A 19,541-nucleotide genomic window follows, 5' to 3' on the forward strand; every position below is an offset into this window, starting at 1 on the left:
GAGAAAAAATGCTTGAAGTGCGTTCATTTGGCCTTTAGAATAACAGATATCAAAATTATATTTCAATGCGACGCGCCGGAGAGCCACAAGAGCAATTTCAAAATAGGGCTGAAGCCCCGCCTCCCTAGCCTTGGGCAGCCAAAAGAGCCGTCGATGACGTCACGGACAGCGACTGTCTTTCGCGTTTTTCTCGCGTTTAACAATACTTAGGCAGCAAATGGTTTCGGTATTCGGGTTCATGGGGTAAAAATACACTAGAATTCACTTCTAACTCATTTTTTTCAAGAAGCTCCGTAGCTTCCCTTTAATAAAGCTCTTGTTCACTTGATAAAGCTTATGTTTCCCCAATGTAAACGTGGCACTCCAAGACAAAGTCTACGAACACTGGCCCTTTGACAAGCGGCAAGCCAGTAGTATTACAATATGCTCGATCACGCCGTTATGTTGTGCACAATGAACTCCGAATTGAAAGCCTCTAAACAATCCAAAATGGGGCAGCCCAGTTCCTCCTGAATCGGTATGGGTGCGATAGTGGGTCTATTCAAACAAAAGCCGGGAATCGCCTCCACCTCATCAGAGAACATTAGGACTTAAGTTTTTGTTAGAATATCCTACTCGTAATTAATAAAGATGCTTATTTGAAGCCCGGAATGAGCACACTTCTAAAATAAGAGAAGAATGTGCCAGAACGATCATCTATCACATTTTCTTTGTAAAAACATTCGTACAGTGGAATCAGCTGTTGCTAGTGTCTTGCAAATAAATTTGTGGGAAAAACATTGCACAACCACACATTAGGAAACATCCCACATAGTTTTGGGAAGCTGACTCGCATTTACAAAGCATCATTTGCACTGAGCTGTCATAATAGTTGAAAAACGAGTAATCAGCATCAACAAGAGTTCCTTCCGAGTTTACCAAAAAGAAAAAAATGCACCACCAAAAATTTTGTAAAAAAAAGTATGTCCTATACACCGGAAAATACGGTACTCACATAGAGCATGAGTTTTCTATGAACAAACTTGCGTGAGGAAAGAGCTTTTCGAGCATGTAGGGATATCTACGGTATTCAAGATCTGAAAGCTCTTTAACTCTTTATTGACGAGCAATACAAAAATTGCTATCTTTTAAGTTATTAATGTTTAACAAGATCAAATAAAAAAACAAAACTAAAATTAAAAAAAAAAAAATTGTAGGGTAAATTGTCAAGTTATAGCTTTGTTGCCTGTGGGCAACACCAGGCAAGTCTGAAGTTGGCTCCCTTGCATAACCTCTATGGATCACTATAAAATGTCAATAATATCTGTGCTTATGATAGCCTCAAGTAAAACGGTCACCTGTCAAAAAATATCAGTGACAAGAGAAACACTTATCCATATTTTTCGTCTTTCTACCATACTCGGTCGCAGCGCATTTGCGCACCAAACTTCTTTTTTCTCGTCAACTATGTGCATATCTTTTCACTAGATAGCGGTGTAGTTTCAATCTTCCAAGACTGTTGCCAGACTACTAGACTAAAAAAAGATATATAACTAACTGTCAAACAAACAAAAATCTGGTTTGTTGCCTGTAGGCAACACTTGTCAACAAAGGGTTAAAAGGGAGCTCCGGCATCAACTTGAATGTTTTCAACTAAAACATTTTCTGAAAGAGCACGAGAAACTGAGCCTAGAGTAGCAAGTGAATTTCCCCCAAAATTTTTAATAGTAGAAATACAATATAACCACAACCGAAACTAACCTACAACTTTACTCGTTCGTCATCTTAAGCGCTGTTCACACATTTGCAACCGAGTACGACGGAGAGAGACAAAACCGGTTTTCAAGCCTCTTGCGAAAACTTAGGACCGGATGTACTCCTGCAGAGCTGGTCCCAAAACGTCGCAAGAGGCTTAAAAACCGGTCTCGTCTCTCTACGTACTTACTCGGTCGCAGGTGTGTGAACGGCGCTTTATTGCAACGTCAGGAGTTCTCTAAACATCAGCACAAGGGCAGCGTCAGCCTGTTTCGCCTGGCGTCAGAAACAGTCAGAAGGCCGTCGTGATTGTCTGTGAGAAATAATGGACTATGACTAGGGTTCCGCATTTTCGGTTTTTATTTTTTCGAAGTTCGGCATACTTTTTTCGGTGTTTATTTTAAAATTCAATTTTCGGTGTTTATTTTAAAATTCAATTTTTGGTTTTTTTTGGTGTATATTTATGCCCACAAACGTTTACCGTCATTTTTCGGTGAATATGAAATAAACACCAAAGAAACCCGGATCAGATGATCATTGTAGCTCTGATCTTTGTGATCGCTCAAGGAATAAAAGCAAATACATTGAAAAAGAAATGGACACTTCTGAAAATGTGTGCAACTGTAAAAAAAAAAACAAGAAAAAAAAAAAAAAAAAAAACAAGTACAGACAAGTCAGATATGAAGCCTATGCCCAAAAAACATAAAACTTCACCTTCTGTACATCAGGATTATGTGGTCTTATTATAATAAACACATATGTACAGTCGGGAGCAAAAGTTTGCGGGGCACAGGAGCGCCAGCCAAAACGACTGGCTGCGCCTTCTCTTGGCGCGTTGCCGCTCTCAAGACTCCCGCTTTGTGCATGCGTTTCCCTCCGTGTTCGCAGTCATATTTTTGCCGCTCACTACAATTCGACGTCCACGAGATAACAGAGACTGGCGCAAGGTGCCGCGAAATGTCATCTCTAGCATGCAAGCTCCGTCGCTCATCACGGTGGCTGAGGCAGACGCGCGGCGTGACGCCTGGTAAAGCGGCACCTTGTGCCGGTCCCTGTTATCTTGCGACTGCGAACACGAAAGGAAGTGTATTCTCAAAGAGTGATCTTGAGAGCAGCCGCGCGCCGTCAGAGGGCACAATCAGTCATTTCTGCTGGCGCCCCTGCGCCCCGCAAACTTTTGCTGCCGACTGTACCTTCCGAGGTTCTTGTTGATCCGCCCTCTTTCTTTTTTGTTAATATGACCGTGAGCTTTGAGAATAACACTGGACACTAGCAGGCTGAGGAGGTGAAGCGCTGCCCGAGCCAAAATCGGCCAATCAACCAAATCTGACCGCCAAAAGAGACACGGTGCGACGTTTTGAAGCTCAACATATTTCCTGTACTCATTAAACTCTGGCTGCAGAGCTTGCATCAAGTCAGTCTCCCTTGCAACAAATTTGAAAACAGGCTCGTACATGGCGAAGTCATGGGGCATTTCAGACTTCACGTTCCGAACGATGATGCGCACATTACATCATAACCCTGTGATGGCATCCGTTTCGATAGACACTGTCGTTACACTTTTTCGCCACAGCTCTACGGTACGACTGGAAGGTCAAAGTGTCCTTTTTTGTTTAACACTAAATTTTAGAAAATGGATCCCGACATACTTTTATCGCTTTCTATCGTTTAAACCGAAAACCCCAAACTTATACCTTTTTCGGTTCAAACCGAATTTCCGAAAATGAATTCGGCATACTTTTATCGGTTTTTATTGATTTAAACCGAAAACTCCGAACTCTATTTTTTGGATTGGAAAACCTTTATCCAACTATGATTCATCAAGCTTGTTTTACTCAACCACCCGCGGCCACCAGGCTTTGCGGGTGGCCGCGCCCCGGGAATACGAAACCGCGCAACCACCAGATTTCCGAGATTTCGACAGAAGGGAAGTTAATGCAGCGTAATGAGTATGCTGCTTTTTATAAGCATTAGAATAGCTCCGAATTTAGTTTACAACGTTAAATTATCACTGTTTATATTGCCGCACGCAGCGTCACGGACTTCTAGAGCTTTCTCGTTTATTCTTGCTCCGGACATAACTTCTGTCGTTTATCCCTGCTTATGTTGTTCTAGAAGGTGCGTGTTCATTCTCGCCCCGAGCGCGCTACGCTCGAACCTTCTCCGCCGAATCTTCGAGATAGTGACTCACTCTAGATAAGACGCCACTCGCGACCTTGTCGAGTCAGTTTCGCCCCAGCGTTCGACTCTGCTGCTACGCCGACTTCGACGCCCGCGACGCTCTGTTATTATCTTTTGTACCCTTTTATTTTTGGCACAAGTTCGCCACATTAAACGTTCATTTATTCCTGTTTATTTCTTGTTTATTAGTCACTACCCGTGACAATATTGCTGAGAGTTTTCAGTCTTCGCGATTACCACTGCGACTGTCGTCCTTCAGCTGGCAACATTGGTTTCTTTCTCTCGTGTTCTGTTGCTCTCTTTCGCGATCCTTCACTCGGGACCCAGAATGCCGGCGCGCGGGATTTGCCACTCCTCCTCACCCACATTTACCCCCCTGCTCTGCTACCGCGAACAGCCGCCAGAAGCCAAAGGGGGAGGGGGACAGGGCCGGACGGGTATGGCCGGACCCGGATGAGACTTTCCTCCTTTCACCATATTGTTCGCGCGGCACCCGCCAGCATGTGGTCACGCGGTCACGAGCGGATGAGTTCTCGCTGCTCACTGATGGCTCTAAAGAGAGAACTTTTCCGGAACCCCGCGCCTACCCCATCAACGTCACTGCGCACGTGACCCGGAGGATGATGTACGAGTTGAGAGGCAACAAAAACCTGGATCGTTTTCATTTTTTTTTTAAGAAAATCTAGGGTATCCAGGCAAAATCTACTTTCTGTAGTTCACTTCAGAAGTGTCAGGCATCAACTTCCACAATAATTTAAGCAAAGCCCTGAAATTGTTGCACAGCTCCTTTAAGAACAAAAGATCAATCAGAAATGGACGCAAAAATGCCGTAGTCCAATGCGCAAGTGACAAATGATGCGGTACATTCGGGATAACCCGATTTTCATTTGATCTTTCCAGTGATGCAGCGAGGTAGTTGCAAAATTGACTGACAAGTACTTTAAAGCACTCCTGGCCATTGTAGCAATCTAAGAACACAGTGTTACTGACTTTTTTTCAATAACACACACTTGCAGGTTTGCGCTGATGAGGCCTCAAAACCGAAACTCGCGCAACGTGATTGCGCTGACTGCCTGCACAGTGATTTTAAAATTATTAGTAAACATACAAAAATGACACGGATACTATAATCCTGACAAATATCACCTTATTTAGTAATAACTGCGTCAATATGCATTTTAAAAAACCCTAGACGCTTCTTTCGCACGATAAAACAATGTATAAACTTTTAGGTCTGGTAACAATGTATTTTTGCCGAATCCTTAGAAAAAATCGGCTTTGCCGAATCCTTAGATTCGGCGCCGAATTTTTCGATTCGGCAAACGTTCGGCCCATCACTAGTTTAAACAAATGTAAAATATTACTATGGACCCCCCCCCCCCCCCAAAAAAAAAAACTTGTTTTTTTCTCAAGTTACAGTATTTAGTGTCTGAAATAAAAATTGACTGTATCTAGGTGGCGTTCCAAGCGCAAGATGCTTGGGCTTTTGCGTCTCGGCGGAGAAACGCTTTTCTAAGACTCTCTCGTGCAGCGTGCGCTAACACAAGTGCTAAATTTAGCGCTATACTCGGCGACAACTTTTCTTGGCAATGCAGTGGAAGGTACGTCCTGCGTCCCCTCTCCCATTTTCAGTGAACACAGGCTCTCCTCCTCCACCATTTCCAGGGAGAGGAGGAGAGCCTGCGTACGCTCAAAATGGGAGAGGGGACGCGGGACGTACCTTCCACTGCATTGCCAAGAAAAGTTGTCGCCGAGTATAGCGAGCGGTAAAATTGCGTACGTTATTCTAAAACTCCCTAACAGTCATAAAACATTGCGTTTCATAAACTGTGTTACTTTTATTTGTAAATATGTGCCTTATATGTCCTAGAACTTCAGAAATATTGTGTGCACTATGTTGTCACTGCATGGGACCATTGAAAAGAAAGTAAGAGCACCCCCGAACACTTTATCGTCGACTTACTGTTTTGGGGCCAAAAAAGCCTGCTCACAAGCCAAAACTGTATTGTCTAGGTAGTTGGTCTCACTATATTGTATCTTTGCTAATATTAGTTTTATTATTATTTTGTATGTTTTTTTTTCAGTTCTGAAATAATGCATTCCTCCACTTTTCATCACGCAAAGGGTCATGAAGCCCCTCTCCTGTGCGCTGGACGTCCTTCAGCAACAGCAGCACGCATTCATTGGTTATCTGCTTTTGACCCTGGTCATCCTTGAAAAACGAACGAAGTATGAGGCCATCAAAGAACTCGCATATTCCGGTCGCTTCGCAAATTTGGTTCTTGCCGGCATTGAGTATACATACCTGCCAAGTTCGGATAAACCAAATCAGGGAGATTTTCAAAGCCGGGGGGGGGGGGGGGGTCAGCATTTTTTTAAAGCAATAATGACAATGAATTTACATAAAGAAAACATCATTACATTTTTATTGCACTTATTGCGGACTGCGATAAGTGGACGTGCTTCTGCAGAAGCACGTCCGATCGCAGAAGCACGACGTGCTTCTGCGATCGGACGTGGGCGACACCATCGTTCTTGCCACTATGGGAAACGCTTATGTCGCAACTACAAACGAAGCAGAATGCGTGAAGTTTGCTCTTCCGTGACTCCACAATGCAACCGAATTCGGTTGTATAGCTCTTTAAAAAATACTTGCAGATACTTTTTGCGTTCGCGCTCTTTGCTTAAAGCCATGACTGGCAGAGGCCAAGGAAACGTCACACGCCGAGGGACGCTGTAGCACGGCACTAGTGACAACAAAGAAAAGAGAATCCAAGCCAACTAGCTTGGATTGGATAAAGAACATTCAAGTGCTTGGATAGGATAGGATTGGATTGGATTTTATGCCAATGTGGCCAAACAAAGAGCAGGACTCGGAGAGAAACAGGGGCCAAGTGCGTTTTACGGGAGATTTTCCTGTCAATCGTACAACCGTACGAAATTGTCAAAGTCCGAGAGTCTCCTGGGTAATCCGGGAGACTTGGCAGGTATGGAGTATGGGTAAGCGATATAGAATGTCTTTAAAAATGTTGCCTGTCTAATTTATTGTCCGGAATTACAGGTTTAAACACCTGAAAGGAAAGAGAGCTGATGATCTCCAGTTGCCTAATTACAAGGCTCAAGCTTTCATGAATTGAAGATGGTTCTATGCGTGACCAGGCGTCCAAGTACCTCAAGACAGAGCTAGCTTCGGTGACCCCAGCAGCTATGACAGATGTTGCCATCTCCTCAACACCAGATGACCTTTTCTCAGTAGGGCAACAGACTCTTCAGCCCGAAGCACAGGACGAACTGTTGCAGTACCTGCTGGTGCTAGTCGACCACCCGCTGTCGCAGATGAAGAGCTTCGAGGGATGGCACCGCCTTTCCCTCAAGTACAACATGGCAGTACCTTCAACTGCTTCGGTGGAAAAGCTATTTAGCGCTGCCAACGAAGTGCTGACAAAAAAACGGGTTCTTCATGCAGACAGCAACATCGAGAAGCAACTCTGGTTAAGTTTGAACAAGGGACTTTGTTAGATTGAAACGTGTAAGGTTGTAAAATGCTCGTGCAATGTGGGGTAACACTTTAATAAAGAATAATAAAATTGACCCCGCTCCTCCTTCCCGGCTCACAGTACATTCGGCTCTTCTGAATCACCCACCACAAACATGGATATGGTAGAACGCCGAGATTTTTAAAGGTGAATATATCAACAAATGGAACCTTGCTCCCGCTTGTTTTTGTTTCCAGGTGTCCTTCCATCACAGCATTCAAATTTGTATGTTGCCATTTGATGAGATAGATAAAAAAGCTTTGTTTGATCCAACTATGGTAAATAGCAAAATGCAAATGTAACATATAAGTAATGATGCGTTACATTTTTTAAATTGTAACGGGAACAAGTTCTTTTCTCTTAGATGGAACTTGTAACGGGAACGCGTTCCGAAAAATCTGAAGGAACGAGGAACGACTTTTCACTCCTTTCTTTGAGGAATGTGTACAACACTGGTGGCTACCCAATGCCCGCACACATACACCGCGTGGTTGGTTTGCCGATCATGAATCTTAATGGTTTTTTAGAGCTTATGCACAAACAACAGAAGTCAGTATACTTGCACAGCTATTTCATACTGACAACTAAAGCGAAACTCTCTATGACCATAATAAAAGCTTAACATTTTTCGCACTGTGCTGCAACTTTTTTGTGCTGTCACGCGTAAGAGGCCATACCCATATCTGGACAACTTCGAGCTATGGTAAAATGGACCTTTTTCCAATAACGAGCACTGTCTGCGGAGTTGTCTTCGAACTACAAATGAAGAGAAACCCAACTTGTCTTTGCCCGGAAAAATTCATTGGCATCATGCTGTTGTATTGATCTTCATTGCCTTTTATGCCCCATACTAGAGCATCGGCCTCGAGATCAACTTACAGGTGGCACTACTGTTGCACTATCATCATTATCAGTAGGGATAGAAGCACGGCATAGTATCAATGGGAAAACAATTTTAGCGGAAAATAGTGCGATACTATTCTGTGCTTTAGTGAAGGTTGAATTGTGTTACAAGCGTACGGCCTAAATTTAAATAACCGCTCACGTGGATGCGTCATCTGCTCTAGGCAGACGTTGGGAAGCATGGATCACCATGACGAATGCCCGTCTCCGGGTGAGCTGCACTATTTATGTTAATATGCTTCTTTTAAAATAGATGTATCAGTTCATCAGCGTGGGAATTCAGCAAAACATTGAATTCAAACCCAGATAACATAATACTGGTACTGCAAGCTGTGAAATTGCAGGTTCCATGCATTTTTTTATCTTTTAGCTTTTGCAGTAATATAAATACTTTGCATGAAGAGATATTAGTGATATATTGGAAATTTACCGTGCTATTAAGTTCCGCTGCAGCCAATGTTTCCCTTTACTGTGTCATGGTGTGGGTAAGTTTTTTGGAGTCGGGAACAATTCTACTATGTTGTAATGAGGAGAGTGCCTCTTCTAATTATGGTTCGGAAAGTGTTTGCTGGCAGGACAACTGAAACAAAATATTCTAATATACCTGCCGTGAGTGGAACAAACGACTGGAACCGAGCAGCGCAGTAGCATGCGTGTTATTAGATGCTCTTCTCGGTAGTGTGGGTTTACTTCAATTTTCTCCTGTGAGGGTCGCAGATGTCAGGAAGCTAATATTATAAATTTATGGCTAAATAATCTTGTATTCAAATACAGTAGACTCTGCAGCTCAAACAAACAACCCACACCACGACACAGACAGCATCGGTCGCAACGACTCTCACGAGACGTTCCGATCACCTTCTGCCCTCACCTAACGCATATTGGGACTGGGCGGTTCATCGATTGACCTTCAGATTATTCGAGTGATGCTTTAATTGCAATATTTCTTTTTGCCGTTTAATTGGAATCTTGTGTTGGAGAAAGTCAGAAAAAAGTAAAAAATGCCTTTCATCATTAATTTCTGACGTATTTATTTCTTTCAGGACACACTTGCACAGTAAGCCACTTTAGCATGCTTGTGATTGTCATAGAGGGCAATTATACTGTTTAAATAATAACTTAAAAATTGCTTCACTTCAAAAGGTTTCCTGTATTCATATTCCTGTAGGCGTCACAACGTGAAGTTTAAAATGGGAATGCAAAATGCCATCTATGACATAGTAAAAAAATGTGTAGTTTTAAAGTCCTTCATGTATATGACTGGAGAATAATCAATTAATGAATTTAATGATTGATTAGTCTATTAAAGGGTGGCGATCAGTCAGAGTAATTTCTTAAGGAACCCCAAGCTCCAATTGAGATTCAACGCTTTATGAAAGCTATGGATTGTGCAAGATAACAAAAATATGTAGGACCAAAGCTTCTACAAACCACACCACTAAAGGCCCGTTCACACTCTTGCGACTGCTTGCGACCTCTTAAACCTGGGTTCCTTAAAACTTCTTAAACCAGAGAACACACTGGCGCCATCTATTGGGAAGCAGTGTAAACTCAGCGGTCCGGCATATTTTTTTTTATTTCTCGCGCAATATCCTTTTTTTTTTTGGCTCGAAAAACTTTTGTCAATGTTATAAACGAGCCTTTCTATGGGTATTACGCACATTTGACCTCGGAAATCCCGCAAAACCTTCGCTTTTGTGAAATGCAGTTCTAGGGTCACCGCATAGATGGCGCCACAATGTCAGTGTGTTCCCTCATTCTAGAAACATTTAAGAAGTTGTAAGAGATCTCGTCTCTCTCAGTCGTACTCGGTCGCAAGAGTGTGAACGGGCCTTTAGATTACGGAAGCATCCGACTTAATATTTACCGCTTTGCTAAATTTCCATGAGGGCGAAACAACACAACACAACCTTTGGTAACAAGAAACAACAAAAATATAAAACATTTAATAAGGGTCCAGCTCAGCCGGAAACGGGCTTGCGTCATCTAGATCCATGCTTCTAAATGTGCGACCGTAGCAGACGACACATGGCGGTATCCCCGCTTTCGCATGTTTCCGATTTCGGCCGCACGGTGGCGACATGGTTGGATCTCGAGGCGAATACTCAAATAAGGATTGCTAAAAAAGACGAAATATGAGCGAAGATAGGACCTGAATATGTTGGACGACTGGAACTTTTTCCTGCAAAAATGGCGACAGTGGAGAAGCAAGGCCAGTGGAGGGGGTGTACGCGTGCACAGAAGCTTGCTGGAAAAAGGTCCATTATGGCCATATCCCCGAGTCAAATGGCAAATATAAGACAGTAGCTACAGCGGCTTATTTGTGACAGCATCAACATTTTTACAGATCCGTAGCCCAAACAAAGTTTTGAAAGCAGGTTGGTACGAGGTTCTGCTGAAAGTTGCAATTTTTTTTTATGAGTCCCCCCCCCCCCCCCCCCTACATATATCTCACAGAGGCAGGGCTGCCAACCCAAGGGAAATTTCCCAGATTAAGGTAATATTCAGGTCTATGTGGTAATCAGGGAAATCTTGCTAGTTAGAGGCAAATTTTGGGCACTGTATATATCTGGAATTTTATATGTCAATTATGATTTTTTTTTCTTTCGAGATAACATTGAATTTTAGCGGCTTTGGCGACATTTGGGTTATTTCCTCCAGCCGTGTGGCGGTTTGCTGTGCGACCATCTGGAAACACTGAGGAGCGCTAAAACAACTTTTTTTCAGCAAAATCAGTTTTCATCGCCCCCGTGGAAACTATGGAGGAAGGAAACAGCCACGTCGAAGCTTCTGACAGCGCCGCTGCACCTTCTCAAAAAAAAAAAAGAAAAAGCTTGAATGCAAGAAGAAATACTGCAATGTCTGGAGATACAGGCTTACCATGACTAATAATATTTCTTTAAGTGTTGTGCACGAAATGGTACTTAATGTGCGTCGCGTTCCGTGTGTTCGAGTTCGGGAACTCTCGCTTGTGTTACACTTTTTGATTTGGACTGACTATTATAAAAAGCGCTAATGAAGTTATTAAAGCAGTACCATGTTCTGATGTCGTGCATAACATCTAGAGCTTAAATGGAGTTTCATTCATCAGTCTGAATCTCCCGCGGTCTTTCCCCTCACCAGATTTAGTGTGGCTACAGTTTTGGACCGATAGACTCATTTTTGCGAAAGGTACGCGAGGCGTAAAGGCTATGAATATATCATTGTAAAAATGGAAGTTATGCACAAAACAACGGATATTTAGTATTATATCCTGTTTATAACTTCTTTCCAATGGACCCGCTTGTTTTTGATTATGACGGGATTGTTAAACAAATCGATGATCTTAAAGTGGCCTCGTCGAGTGGTGTTGATAACATGAGCTCTAAATTTCTTAAAGGGGCAGTGCAACGGTTTTAATGTTGAAAGAATTGCTAGTTTGCATTTTTTATATTGTTAATACAAGCCCAAGTGACCAAACACGCGTCACCTTTCCCCCAAAAACGGCTATTCTGCTGCGTAATCGCAAGGCAAAAAACGAATTATTTGCCGATCTGCAGCCGCCGGTGGCGGCTACGGGAACTAAAATGACGGCATCTCTGGGGGATACGCGGAAGTCAACAAAACTGACAAAACCTGTCCCCCTCCGCTGCTACACTCGCCGTCAGCCCCGTGGCGAAACGTCCTTTCTGTCCATCACTCGCCGCGACTTCGACGAGGCTAATCCTTTGAAAGTCGACGATCGCGGAGGAAGCGGCTGGGGTCTCTGAAGAGAGGGCCCAAGAGGAAACCACGTGAACCCCCAGAGACGTCACTCGAAAGTTGGCGTCGAGAGTTGAGAGGCACTTCGACATTCGATTTGTTTCATTTTTTTTTAATAAGCACTAGCGCTCGCAAGAAAATGCGGCTTTCGGTCCATAGGTGACGCAGATTAATTTCCGCAGTTAATTGGCCAAAGTCTTCCAATTGTTGCACAGCCCCTTTAAATCTACAAAATGTTACATTTAAGTTTTCCTTCTAAAAATTTTCGAACAATCACTTGACCTTGGCATTTTGCCGGAAGATTGGAAAATAGGAAAGGTGGTTCCACTTCAGGAATCGGGTAACAAACATAGTCCTCTTAATTATCGACCCATTTCCTTAACTAGCACGCCCTGTAAAATTTTAGAACACATCAGTTACTCTAATCTAGTTAGTTTCTTAGATTCCAATTCTTTTTTTTCACCCTCGCAACATGGTTCCCGGAAATCCCTGTCATGTGAAACACAACTTCTAACTTTCACTAATGATCTCTTTTCCATCCTTGAACGTGGATCTCGAGTTGACTGCGTCTTTCTCGACTTTTGCAAAGCCTTTGATAAAGTATCTCACCAACTACTGTTCCTTAAGCTTGGCAAACTTAATATTGATCCTAAAGCCTTGTCCTGGATTAAATGTTTCCTAACTAATCAATCACAGTTTGTTACTACCAATGAGGCAAATTCTTGCCTCAGTGCCGTCACTCCTGGTGTTCCCCAGGGGTCCGTTCTGGGACCCCTTCTGTTTCTTATTTATATTAAAAACTTACCAATGTGTGTATCATCCCATATTAGCTTATTCGCAGATGATTGTGTAATATACCGTGAAATTACTAACGAATCCGACGCGGCACTTCTTCGAGCAGAGTTATGCGCGGTATCGGAATGGTGCAACTTATGGCAAATGACTCTGAACACTAACAAATGTAAAACTATGAAGGTGTCTGGTCGTAACACATCACCATAACCCTACTCAATATGTAATATTCAGCTGGCATCCGTAACCTCTTTCAAGTATCTCGGTGTTCACGTCACTTCTAACCTATCGTGGAAAACTCATTCTGATCATATAATCGCTAACGCAAATTCAATGCTTGGATATTTAAAAAGAAACTTTTCCTTAACCCCTATGTCCCTAAAACTTCTCTTGTATAAGACTTTTAGCATCTTCGATCAACTCGCACCGGAATCGCCCTGAAACCAGCACAGTGCACAGCGCTCCTCGGTCGTGCAGCGTAGTGCAGCGCGATGTCGGTGCAACATCGAGGACAAACTGCGCCGCGCCGGTGCACCGCGGCGAGCTCTACCTTACGTCACTTCGCGTTTTGTTCGTTTATTTTGCGTAGGTCAGCGCACGGTGCCCGTCTGCTGTCAATTTCTTCTATTTTTTTACTCGCGGATCTGACGGTCCCACAGAAATAAACATCGTGGACGTGATTGTCGATGGGGTCACGAAGCGGGTGACAATTCCACATGTATATGTTGGCCATCATTATTAGTTCCAAGAAAACGAAACACCAGATAATAGCCATACCTCGCTGTCATCGAAACGCCTCGCGCCGCTTTCCACGAAGTTCGTGCTTTTCGGGCGCTCCTTGCCACCTCAGCAATCGCCAGTAATCGTGGCGATGGTGAGAAGCTCGTCGTCTCGCTGTCAGAAGACCCGAGGAAATCATCTAGTGCAGCTGCGAGGCGTGTTCGTTTTTGCAAGATCGCCATCTCGATAGTCTGCGCGTCTGCTACTCCCGCCATCTTCTCGATTCCCGCTCCTGGCCGCAATGCCTGATGGGACTGCCCCCCGGCGCACCGCCGATTTTCTTGGTGCGCGTTGGGGCAACAAAAAGCCGCACCGGGAGGGTGCGCTTCGTTGATCGAGGACGTATGGTGCGCACCGGTGCACTTGATCGAAGATGAAGGGGCGCACCTCAGTGTCCCGGTGCGCACCGGTGCGGATGATCGAGGATACTATTTAATACGTTCAAAGTTGGAATATGCCACAGCAATCTGGGATCCAGGTCACTCAACGCTGAACTCAACAAACATCGAAGCCCTGCAAAATCGTGCCGCAAGATTCATAGTCTGCAACTATCATTGCACCGCAAGTGTCTCATCTATGAAAACCACCCTAGCCCTGCGTCTTCTTTCCTCACGTCGGAAAATATCTCGTCTATGCCTCTTCCATAAAATCTATCATTCCAACGCTTCATTGAAAAACAAACTATTCATTAGCCCACCCTTCATTTCTCCCCACATTGATCACAAACTTAAAGTTGGCATACCTCATAGCAAAACTTCTGCTTACATAAACTCTTTCATCCCTATAACGTCATCTGAATGGAACCACCTTCCGCATCATTAGTAACTATTCCATCAATAGATTTATTTAGAAAAGCTCTAGCTACTCACTTTTGCTAGGATTATGCCATACTAACATTTATAACCAAGTTGCCTTGTTGTTTGAATTTTATGCAGAGCCAATATTTTATGTCCACCCCCTCTGTAATGCCCCTGGGCCCTGAGGGTATTGAAATAAATAAATAAATATAATTATTTAGGCAAGTGAGGGAAATGTCAGCAGAAATAGGGAAATTAAAGGCATCTGCTAGGGAAATCTTGACTTTCCGTGTTGGCAGCATTGCACAAAGATACAATTTAACTTTATTGTCTTTATTATACAAGGTGTTTTCTTTAGACATCACAAATGTTTTAAAAAAGCTGACAGTTACACTAATGCAGATGAGTTACATGGCCCAAGGGACATAATATAGGGAACTAATCATCACAATAAGTTTGATTATAAATCCTTACTTCTTTATTAACTTTTTAATTAGTAAAAATAGGCATAAAATTCCAATTAGAATTTTGCTGAGCATCATCAAAAACCACTAAATCAGTAAATTTGAGAATGAGTGAGTCGGAAGTGCGGTAGTGTACCTGTGCAACAAGCGCAAGGCTCGTGATGCGAAAATGTGGATGACAAGAAACAAGAAAACCATGTGGGTGCATTTTTGCAAACACCACCCTTGTGTGTGCTGCACGAGTGACGACTTTAGCATACTATCACACCTCTCACACGCTCAGTCTGCCTAAAATTGTCCGATTTAGTGGTTTCCGATGACATTCAGCAAATTTCTAATTGGAACTATGTTTACTCTGAATAATTAGAAAGTAACAAATGTGTGTTAGTTAAATGACATATCATGACGATTAACCCGCTATATTATGTCCCCTGGCCATATAACCCACCTGCATAGACCACATTAGTGTACCTTTTACGGCTTTTTTAAAACAAACCTGTAAAAACTAAAATATTAAAAAAAAACTGTATGTCAATCAGTTTTGTTTGTCAGTACATAAAGGCATTTAATAAAATAGAATGTTTAATCTTTTTTAGTATTTGGTAAGTTGTAGAGACTGCAACATCCTCATCATGCAATACCATTGTTAAAGGGGTTATGACACGAAAATTAAACGGATAGATTATTCTTGAAATGGAATGCTCATAGGCTACTTAGTATATACACCAAGTTACGCAATTTTTAGAGCTCTGATAATTGCAATATTCAATTTACAAATTTTTATAATTTTCATCTGGCGACCAGGCAACACTACTCAAGTTAGTCACACCATGGTGTCCATAAACCACGTGACCATGAACACTCTCTCATTCTAGGCGCCCCATGATCGCCCAAGCTCTTTTCGTAGCGGTATGAACAAAACCGCCCAAACAGCTCGGTAAACTGAAAGCTATTCTCGCTCTCGCCCCCTGGCCGGTTGACCTTCCACCCTGCATGCGCCTGCGAGATATTCCCGGACGACGGTGACCACGGCGAACTCGTCGTCGCTGGAGCTCGTCGCCAGCGGGTCGCAGTCAAAATGAACAGCTTCCAACATCTCTGGATAGCAATCACTCTCATCGCTGCTGCGATCAATGTCGAACACTTCGACAAGGCGATCGATGCCGTAGACGTAATCGTCACAGACCGAATGCTGGAAACGTGGAAGGTAAACGAGGAAGCTGAGAGTTGATATGCCAAGAAGAGCCGAGTCTGTGAGTGCGTGCAAGTAGACACCACGCTGGAGGCTGGCTACGTCATCAGCCTCCAGGTCCGCCTGGATCTGCCCCTCCGAGGGGCCCGCATATAAATCGATTTATCCACGAAATTATCGCGCCTTTTTTAAAACAAATTTAGCAGGATTATAGGAGCATAGAATGGATCCTAGCTGAATAGTTATGTAATATTTTATTTTTGGCGTGTCATAACCCCTTTAAGTAACTTCATTTGTAATTGTAACTTCCTTATAGGTCAAAACTGCTGTTAAGGCCATGGCACAGCAGGAAAATGGGTCAGGTTCTAAGATACTGAAGGCTGCAGAGATCAGCAGATCTACAGAGTAGTAATGGTAGACTGCATAGAAATCACTGTGCTTGTGAAACAAAGTTGTGATGACGCATCCATTGGCACAACAGCTGCATGACATTGCATGTGCTAAAGGCTGATCAAGTTGGCATTTAAAGGGCTATGGAAAGGAAACTCTAGCACCTATTTTAATGTTTAAAATGTTGACTATATTGTGGTAACACCACAGAGACACCACTTTTTTGTTGTCCCATAAGAGCAGCACCAATTCGCAAAAATATGAAGCCAAGCTATGTGCGTGCGCTGTCCATCAGAAGGAGGAAACTCTCCCTCAGTTTATTCTTTCCATTTGAGAAAGAGGGAGACCCTCCTCCTTCCTGCGGGGAGGAGCTCAGAGACCTGCTCTTGTGGGGAGAGGAGGAGAAAAGAGTGTGAGAGAGAATAGAGAGGAGGAAACTGGGAACCGTTTTTTTGCCCGGCAGAAGACTATTCTGTAGGCGGGCCTTTAACAGAACTTCTCTTCCCTCCCGCACCGATACAACTACTCCGGCTGGGTAATAGAAAGGAAAACAGCGAGTGAGTGAGACTGAGAGGAAAGGGTCTGTTCAGTTTTGGGAGGCGGGCGAGTCACTTCACCTTCGCTCGTTTCACCCAAACATTACTCGGGCATTGACGTCAACGGGCGTCGAAACTCGTAACCACGCCAGTCTCGCACACCCTCTCCCCTGGCCTTGCTTCCCGCCGTCACCTTTTTCCAGTAATCTTCTGTGCATACGCACACCCTCTCCCCTGGCCTTGCTTCCCGCCGTCTCCATTTTCACAGGGCACCATCTTGCACGACGAACACTGTCAGCGCCTATCTTTCCGCGTATTTCGTCTTTTTCGACGCTTCTTTTTCTGAGTATCGGAAGCATGAGGCATTAAAAGCAATGAAACCGATACAATGGCACAATGTCAATGTGTTTTGACGAGTGAAGTCCTGTTGAGCTGCCCTTCATTTGTAGTTCGAGGACAAACCGCCACAGTCGCTCATTAATCGAACAAGGCCCACTGACGTCATGAATGCGCCAGATCTGTGCTGAATCTCCTGAACTCGTTGCGCTCTCCGATGTTTGCTTTTCAAACGCTTGCCAGAATCAGCCATTTAGAACAAAAAATATAGCCGTCCGTTCAACATATAAGTGTGTGACTGTAATTAGCAGATATTGTTGATCATATTTAACTTAGTTCTGAAAGTGAGAGGTATTTTCAAATTTTTATTTCAGTAGCCCTTTGAAACCTGTTTCCTAGTCTTTTATCTTTTTGTTCACGTCAACAGCAGCACAAATAATCATATCTAAGTAATGGCTTGCATTTTATGATCAAACATTCTGTTCAATTAAAAAAAAAAAGTACTCGGCTGAACCCCTTACGAATCTGTAAAGGCCTGTTCATCCTCTTGCAACTGAGTACGACCGAGAGACGAGACCTTTTGAAACCTCTTAAAATCTCTTAGGGCGAGGGAACACACTGGCACCCTGGCGCCATCTATGAGGTGGCCCTCGAACTGCATTTCACAAGAGCGAAAGTTTTGCAGGATTTCCAAGGTCAAATGTGCGTAATACCTATAAGAAAGGCTCGTTTATTACGGTGAGAAAAGTTTTTCGAGCCAAGAAAGAAAAGATAATGCGCGAGAGAAAGAGAAAGTATGCCGGACTGCCAAGTTTACACTGCTACCCAACAGATGGCGCCAGTGTGTCCTCTCGTAAGAAACATTAAAAGGTTCCAAGGCACCGGGTTCTAAGAGGTCGCAAGAGTGTGAACAGGCCTTAACTGTTACATTTTTTTCTGGTTTACTTCCAAGATGGCGGCGACAATTTCGATTCAGTTCGACACTGCATGCAGTACCACCGGTCTTCCATTAGGCAACAACTGGATTGAATGATCTCTGCATGCAGATATAGCCATACCTGAAGGGGTTCCTCCAAAACACCAGAGCATACGGGGCAGATGAGCTCCTCATCAACATCGCCTTGAAAACGACACAGATCATAACCCATGGTCGTGGTTCTCAGCGAGACCTGAGGAAAGTCAATTGGAGCATTTGTAGAATGAATCAGACCCTACTGCTGTTTCTGGACATGGGGTGTCATCAACCTGACACATGCCCGTTACTGGGCTTTATCCTCTATAAAGATTGCCATACGACAAACATGGCATAGGTGAACAGAACCAATAGGATATGTATCATTTTGCAGGTCCAAGATACTGGAAGAGGAAAAACAGAATACTACAAAACTTAGCAAGCAAACCGGAAGTCAAGAGAAAAAGGTGCAGGGTCAGAAAACTCCTCGAGCTTGTTCGGTACATAGAATAAAAAGAAACTCGCAACACGCGACACTGATACATATATTCAACTGCTCATCTGGCCCAACAAGGCGAGAAACGCATATTGTTTTTTCTGCGACGACTGACGGGCGCATCACCGACGAACAGGACGTCGATGCTCGAGATGCACACAGCAGGGGGAAGGCAGTCAACAGTGACAGCCAAGTCTGCTTCAACCTATCGTGCATTACGCGTAACAAGTAGTTTGTCGGTTAGTGGGCAGCGCGAGTTGACTCAAATGCGCCGGATCAATCAATCAGTGGCGCGATTTGAGTCGCTCACAGCGCTGCACTTGAAAACAGAACAGACCCGGCTGACCTAGGCTGACCTACCACCTGAGTAGAGCAGGCCTCTAGGCTTATCCCAAATTCCGTGAGCCCAGACTCACCCGAGCTAAAAAGGTCACGGCACTCGTCCACGACGCAGTCCGTGGTCCCGGTTAGCCGCACACTGGACGAACAATCCAGCACCGAAGGAATAAAACGTCGAGCATAGAGCTGCGAAACATACTTATTCCATCTCCGACCCAAACAATGAATTCCTCGAAGAAACACCCTTGCGGGCCTTCGCCTTCGCGCGAAGAAACCACCATGATACAATGTTGCTAGCATTTGCGCTTGTGCACAGAAGGTCAAGTGGATCCAATCATCCAATAACTCTAAAGTGGACGTCTTACAAATATT

General features: G+C 43.8%; 1 protein-coding gene across 1 annotated transcript in view; it reads right to left on the reverse strand.

Moving 5' to 3' along the window:
• Positions 1–19,448, reverse strand: part of LOC8038235 (E3 ubiquitin-protein ligase NRDP1) — a 58,128-nt gene extending 38,680 nt beyond the window's left edge. Inside the window, exons 1-2 of the mRNA XM_029977673.4 lie at positions 19,247–19,448; positions 18,441–18,551 (exon numbers count right to left, since the gene is read on the reverse strand). Of these exons, the coding sequence (XP_029833533.1) occupies positions 18,441–18,530 (90 nt within the window). The 5' untranslated portion in view covers positions 18,531–18,551; positions 19,247–19,448. The remainder of the gene's footprint in view (positions 1–18,440; positions 18,552–19,246) is intronic.
• Positions 19,449–19,541: the final 93 nt, after the last annotated feature.

The sequence above is a fragment of the Ixodes scapularis genome, unplaced genomic scaffold (genome assembly GCF_016920785.2).
Source record: "Ixodes scapularis isolate PalLabHiFi unplaced genomic scaffold, ASM1692078v2 PGA_scaffold9__187_contigs__length_104089568, whole genome shotgun sequence".
Taxonomy (NCBI): domain Eukaryota; kingdom Metazoa; phylum Arthropoda; class Arachnida; order Ixodida; family Ixodidae; genus Ixodes; species Ixodes scapularis.